The sequence below is a fragment of the Sitophilus oryzae genome, unplaced genomic scaffold (assembly GCF_002938485.1).
Source record: "Sitophilus oryzae breed Bouriz unplaced genomic scaffold, Soryzae_2.0 scaffold_1499_pilon_pilon, whole genome shotgun sequence".
In the NCBI taxonomy this organism is placed as follows: Eukaryota; Metazoa; Arthropoda; class Insecta; order Coleoptera; family Curculionidae; genus Sitophilus; species Sitophilus oryzae.
Window position 1 is genome coordinate 4,934,069 of NW_022146168.1, and position 7,358 is coordinate 4,941,426.

A 7,358-nucleotide genomic window follows, 5' to 3' on the forward strand; every position below is an offset into this window, starting at 1 on the left:
TATTACTTGATTTGCCAGTTTCAAAGTTGTCTTGAACCACTCCTGAGCCTTACAGGTTGATCCACATTATGACGAACACAGCGTGGAATTAATTTCTATATTAGCAGTTCAAGGCAAGAAACTCTTATATAATTTTATTATATACCTAAAAACTGCAAGAAATTTATTTTCCATTATATATATATATAATTTATAGTACCATTATGTGAGACAAACATATATTTATATGAACTAAGATTGAAACTAGATAGAAATATTTTATCCAGAGCTTACTTAGATTGACATCGACGTCTGTTAACGCAAATCCTCTAAATTCTTTCAGAATAAACCCACCGAAACTTAACTCTGTCCCTTTATCCTTGTCTATTTCTCAGTCAACCATGCAACATTTGTGATTAATAGCCGAAACTCCCCGTTTCTCCGGCGAAGTTGTCTTAAATTCGTCATCCCCCAAACTTTTACCTCGTCCTCGTGTCACTTTAGATGAAATTTCGGCTAAAGCCACACTGTTGCGGGTTTCTGACATTGTTTTGTTGTACTATGTTTGATTGTAGACATGATGGGTTGGTTAAGGACTTAGTTAGGGGATTGGGTAACGTTTTGATGTACTTTAATATTAATAATTTTGGTACCATTATAATTATACAGGGTGTCCCAAATATTCCTTGGACATAGAACTACTACGTTATTTTGGAATCAAAATAAGTTCATTGGACACAATTTACCTCTATACAAAAGTGCTTCGTTTGTCCGCTAGAAGGCATCAAACTTGATATACCTAAAGGTCCTGAATAACCCCTCATATTTTCGACATTTTTGTATTGTATATTGTTTGATTCTAAACATTCTGATATTTCTTCATAGAGCTACGTGACATTTTGATATTATTTATTGTTATTTGTTAATTTCACTTATTTTATTTTCGATTATTATAATAATTTATGTTGAAAACAAAAGTTTGATAACATTAAAACTTTTATCACGAAACTACGATTTTAAATTCGCTTATTGAGTAGGTTGACAATGTTGAATATACAGGGAAACATATATCTGAAATTTTGAACTGTATTCCGGAAACTTCGGCAGCAAATTCTACAGATAAAAATAAGTAAAAAAGTTCGTATAAATGTATATCCTAAACTGCCATCGCAACACTGAAAAATATTTTTAGCAAAATGTACACTTTTTCTGTCAATTTCTGCGTTAGTGGCAACAGCGACGCGTTATTCTAGGAGTAGTTCCCATTGAACTCCGTTCTACGCCAGTTTATTCACAAAAGTCTTTACTAGTAAAGACAGAATTAGGGAACCATGCGGCTATTAATTGAAGGATTGAACACATGCTGACTATATGAAAAGATTAAGTATATCTCTCAGTATACTCAAAGATATATTTTGTTCTCAAAACCACACTCTCTTCAAAAATACTTGAAGAATTATTCCTCATCGTCTATACTGAATCCAGGTCTAACACCCGTAGTACAGAAAATCAGGTGATCTCTTATTTTAGGGATTATGTATTGGATTTCGAATGTGTGTGATATATTAGTATGGCATTTTTTTTAATATGTTTTCTAATGGCGATTTCGACTGGCTGCACTAAGCCGCACTCAATGCGAACACGAACAGAATTACAATTTCGACTGGTAAGAGCAAAGCAAAAGCAATGTAAAATTGTGTTCGACTCGCGTCGCACTGACTCGGTGCGGATTGTTTTTTCGTTCGGCTGCATCAAAGCAGATTCGTAAACTAGCACTCAGTGCAATAATTTTGGAACCGTCATACATGGTCGGTTCTGTCCAGTTCGCTCCAGCACTGTGCAAGTGCAACTCTTTGAGCAGTTGCTCGCCCTGAGAGCATTCGAATAGAACCGGCGCAGCCCAGTCGAAATCGTCATAACTTTTAAAGAAAAACTAAAGAATTATTAAAGAGTCATTTATTGATATATATTTAATTATATAATACACTGGTATTTATAACAACTCACATTTGTTATTCAAAATATCTTTTTACAAATAAAAAACTAAATAAAAAACAAATTCTGTTTAAACATAAGATCTAATACTTAATACTATTAAAAAAAAACGAGTCTATTACAACACCTTTCTTCTTTTAGCACTACTAGGCAAGTCTCTAAAGCCCCTGTTTTTACCACTCGGTGTCAACTCATGCCCACAGAGACTTTCTATGTATGGATCACGCTGTAACTCAATAAAAGGAATTTTGGAACACTCCTTTAATGACAAATATTGCATTCTTTCCATATTTTTTTTATCCCTAATCCTGAATTGCTCAAGTTTGAAAGCTGCCTGTCTATTCATCTTCATAGATCTTTGCCTAGTACTTCTTTGTGTATTTATTGGTTTCCTATGGCTGTCAAGTGATTTCTTTTTGCGACCCCTTTTTTTCTCCTGTATAAAAACCATCTCAAATCTAGGATCTTTCTGCAAAAACGACAAATCTGGGTTGTTTTCGATCAATAAAGGTTGATTAGGTTTAGAATCCTTTTTTGGATTATTCACTTCCTCTATTTTAAATTCTTCTGCCAAACTTAAAGACTCGGTTGATGGTTCTGATTCCAAAATATCAGTGAGTAAAGATATAGAACTAAGTTGTTCTTCTTTTTTAGGTTCAGAATTAAAACTTCCATTTTTTAGTTTGTCTATATTCAAAATTTCATATTCATCATCAGTTTTAGAACAAATTTCTGTTTTTTCTTGTTCAGATTTTGAATTATCTTTTCTATTTAATTTGCCATTTTTAAAAGAATCTGTAAATGGTCCTATTTTCAAAATTTTGGATTTATCATCAGGTTTAAAAGCAACTTGTATTTTTCTTTTTTCAGGTTTAGAATTATTATTTTTATTATTCAATTTAGCGATTTCATGTTGTCCTGAAAGACTCATAGAATCTCCAGACGGTTCCTTTCTTGGTCTTCCTCTCTTTTTAGATTTGGACTTTGTATTACTTGATTTAGCAGTTTCAAGTTGTCTTGAACCACTCCTGAGCCTTACAGATGACTCTGTTTCGAAAATGTTAGATTTTTTAGTTGTTTTAGAATTAATTTCTGTTTTTGATATTTTTGATTTATCACGAGTGTTAGAAGTAATTTTTGCATTTTTTGTTTTACTTTTTGGGTTTTTTGCAAGAGGTTTTATAGATGAAGTTGATTCACATTCAGATTTCCTCCTCCTCTTTCTTCTTTTACTAGTCTCCCCAAAATGTTCTAATGCTTCGATTAGTTTGCCTTCTTTTTTCAATCGTTTGAATTTTTCTAGAAACTTTTCCATTGGTAATTTATTTTCTTCGTTTTTAAGTAATCCCTTTAACTGAATAAAGACAAGAGTCAATTGGTCCTCTAATATTTTTCTCTCTAAAGTAGCTATCTCTTCTGCATTTTCACTGTCATTTTCATTTGAATTAAATGTAATATTATTATATTGTAAATATTTCTCTTCAGAAACTAAAACCTGTTCTGCATGTTCATTCTTAATACTTGCTCCTTCGCGAATGTTAATGTTGGATGTATTTAATTGGTCTGAATTAAATGTAATATTACTGTTCTGTAGGCTTTTCATATTACAATCCTCAATCATAGGTTTATTTGTTAATGTTATATTAATATATTCATTGTCTGTAGAAATACCAATAATATCCTTAAAATGCTGTAACAAAATTGCGTTGCCTATAGGACTGATTTTACATTGCCATGTATTTTTAAATAATTCTTGATTTGATGAATAAAACTCTTTATTAATCTCTAATTCTGTTAGATGCGTGAAAGAGAGATTTAGTGGTTTATATAAAATTAAAGGTAAATTTTGTGGTGTTTTTACTGCATTTTGTAAATGCAATGTATCATTTAATTTGCCTATTGTGAGACATTCAGGAGACAAACTACAATTATTTGTGTTATCAAATGATTTTTCAATAAACAGAGAATCCCTTTGGGTGTCTGATTTCTGGAAATTAGTACAAAATTGAGAACATTCTGATTCACTTAAATTCTTATCCGAAGGAATATTACTAAAATCCTCATAATTTTTTTGGATTATACTTCTACTTTCAGAAAATATTTTAGAATCAGTAATATTCTGACTGGATGAACAAGTTTGTGTTGTACTTTGAGATTCCTTTAATGGACTAAAACTAATTTCTAGTTTGTTCTCAAATAATGTTCGTTGTAATAAGTCAGATGTTTTACTTGCTGGTTCTTCTTTTTCTTGATCAAGTTCTGCTTCATCATTGGTTTTACAGGGTAGGTCATTTGAATAAGATTCTTCTAATTCCTTATGTGCCATTGAGCTATTATTACCAATAATTAGTTTCTGCTGCTTTGGACTCAAACATGATACTTCTGGTTCTTTTAATATCTGTTCCCGTGTTGTTTCTTCTTTTTGTTGGTCAAGTTCTGTTCTATTGTTTATTGACTTATTAATTTCACTTGATGCTAAATGATTATCATCTGAAGAAATATTATTTGCATTCAATATTTTACTTGTTTCACAGAGTACGTTACTAGAACAAGATCCCTTTTTTAAATCAGTAAATACATCTTCTATTTCCGTATGTTCCATTGGGCTGGTATTACCAATACTTACTTTGTGCTGCTTTTGACTTACACATGATACTTCTGGTTCATTTAATGTCTGTTCATGTGTTCTTTCTTCTTTTCGTTGGTCAAGTTCTGCTTCATCTTTTGTTGAAAGTGAAAAATTACTATCATCTGAAGAAATATCACTTGCGTCCAATATTTTACTTGTTTTACGGAATAAGTTGTTAGAACAAGAATCTTCCATTAAATCAATAAAGCCTAATTCATTATGTGCCATTGCGTTATTATGGTCAATAAAAAGGTTCTCCTGTTTTGGACTTACATTTGATCTTTCTGGTTCTTTTGATACCTGTTCATATGCTGTTCCTTCTTTTTGTTGGTCAAGTTCAGTTTCATCTTTTACTGGCTTATTCAATTCATTTAATGAAAAATTACTATCTTCTGAAGAAATATCACTTAAATCCATTATTTTACTGGATTTAGAGAGTAAGTCACTAGAAGATTCCATACTTAAATCAATAAAGGAGCTTCCTAATTCCTTCTGTTCCATGGGGGTATTACTCCCTATATATATTTTCTGTTGTTTTGGACTTTTACCGCATGAAACTTGGGACTCCGAATGACATTTTTCTGATGGCGGTTTTAGTGTCACCGACGACAAGATGTTAATTATTTTAGTAGATTTAGGTTTCCTGTGCTGTGATCCATTTTCAGTTTCTTTTTCAGGTCGTTTACTATCAAATATATCTTTTGGAGATACTGTCACTAAGTTAGATTCATCAAACGAGTCGGAAAATAAATCTTCAACATCCATTTCATTATAATACTGGTATAAAAACGTTGCGCCTCAAGTTATTATCAAATGACACTTTAAACAGGCCTGGAAATTATACCTAAAATAACAAATATTTTAATCAAGAGTGAAAAAATTTAGCAACAAATAAACGTTAATTGGACCGTATTAAACATAAACAAATAAAATTACCGATCTGTCTATGAATCTAGTAAGTTTTTACTGTTTGTTTTTACTCTGTTAACACTGTGTTGTGGAAGATTTTAAACTTTCTATGTCTTAACAAATTTTCCACTCTTTTATAAATTTATCAAAATAGACAACAATATTTTAGTTTACGTTTAAACCATAACCTAAAAAATGACATATCTTCTTTTCCGTTTAACGGCCTTAAAACTGCTAGGACTATACGGCCGCCAATTACTTAAATCGCCTGTCATTGGCATTATAAAATTGAACGTTTTCTCTGGTACCTACAACTATTATGAAACTTGGTGTAATTTAATATATGTAAGATTGTAAGAAATGGTATATTTGTACTAGTTAGCGTAGAAAGAAAAAACTAATTTCTACTTTCCTGGCTGCATAGCCTTAGAAGTTAAAGGCCAATAAACTGAAATGAAGAAGACTGTTTAATGGCCACAGATGCCAGAGCTATCCGGCAGGAATTTATATATGAATATTAGTGCTCTTCTGGATATTTTTCATATATAAAATTTTGATATTTTCTAACTAATTATATATTTTTAAGGGGCAACGGCCCAGCTACGTCGAAACACCGGTTCCCATTAGAACACCGAAGTTAAGCGACGTAAGGCGATGCTAGTGGATGGACGGGTGACCGGTTCGAAACTTTGCATCGTGCTGTTGTCCAAAAAAAGGGAAAAGTGTAAAATCTATTGATACACACTGGTTCAAGGCCGGATGAGATCGGATATCTCGTGAGTAAGAGTTAATTTAGACACTTCCTAAGTCGGTAGGCCATTGACCATGATATGGCCGAGGACCGCGGTTCGGATTCCGCGTAAACAAGTAGGTCCCGTCCAGTTTAGCCATTGCAGCAGAAAGGAGACGTTAACTTGAACCTCACACATATATTTTTAAGAAGACTAATCAACTCACAAGTTTATAAATAAAAGTAAAGTAAAATAGCAATTTTTTTTCCTAAGAGCTATTTAATAAACGAAATAAAATTACTTATCAGAATGGCAGCCTTAGGAACAGCGATAGATTCTCTCACGGCAGCAATGAAATGTAACATTATCCCAAATCAGGAATACCTTCTTCAGGGTTCCGTTTTGGACCAATATGTGGAAGTGCTACTGCATAGATTGAGAGGTTTATGCGATAATGTGGATAGCGGCCCCGAAACGTTCAACGATCACGAACTCTGTTATTCTTTAAGGGCTAATAACGTCAATACACCAATGGCACTGCCTTTAAGAGTCAGAAGAGCTTTAGATGTAAGCGATGCACCATTTCAGCTACGTTACGTAGGTCAGCAAGAGTTAGGCGATAAGAATAGGCCTACTGTGGTTCGTTCATGTATTGACATGGCATGTAGTTCTACAATTATAGAATTTCTTAGTGAATTAGGTATATCCACTAAACATTATTAGTTAGGGACTGCTTATACTAAAGTTAATTTATTTTAGGATGTAGATTGGATTTTGAATACATTGCAAGAGGATACATGTTCAGGAAAGGAAGAATGAAGGTAACAGTCTCTAAAATATTTAAAATGAATGGAATAGCAAATAAACCTGGGGAAGGTGTGGAAGCAATTTCTCAAAGTTATTTAGTTGAATTGTCGGTACAAGCACCTTCGGGTCAAGATGCCATAGCAGAAGATATGAGAGTATTTGCGGAACAGCTGAGGCCTTTAGTGCAGTTAGAGAAAATTGATTATAAAAGACTAGGGAATATGATGTAATTGAAACGTTTACATGGTAACTTTGTTTCCTGTAATTATATTTTTATATTATGGTAAGATTATTTTTTTCAATGCTCT

At 32.6% G+C, this 7,358-nt stretch overlaps 2 protein-coding genes across 2 annotated transcripts; one reads left to right on the forward strand and one right to left on the reverse strand.

Moving 5' to 3' along the window:
• Positions 1-1,938: 1,938 nt before the first annotated feature.
• On the reverse strand, positions 1,939-5,688 carry LOC115877885. The gene is made up of 2 exons (XM_030894236.1): positions 5,540-5,688; positions 1,939-5,447 (listed from the first exon to the last, which is right to left on the reverse strand). Exon 2 carries the CDS (start codon positions 5,366-5,368, stop codon positions 2,093-2,095), a length of 3,276 nt encoding a protein of 1,091 aa, XP_030750096.1. The 5' UTR covers positions 5,369-5,447; positions 5,540-5,688; the 3' UTR covers positions 1,939-2,092.
• Positions 5,689-6,462: 774 nt separating this feature from the next.
• On the forward strand, positions 6,463-7,334 carry LOC115877887 (mediator of RNA polymerase II transcription subunit 18). The gene is made up of 2 exons (XM_030894238.1): positions 6,463-6,943; positions 7,003-7,334. The coding sequence occupies exons 1-2, from the start codon at positions 6,553-6,555 to the stop codon at positions 7,278-7,280; spliced, it is 669 nt and encodes a 222-aa protein (XP_030750098.1). The 5' UTR covers positions 6,463-6,552; the 3' UTR covers positions 7,281-7,334.
• Positions 7,335-7,358: the final 24 nt, after the last annotated feature.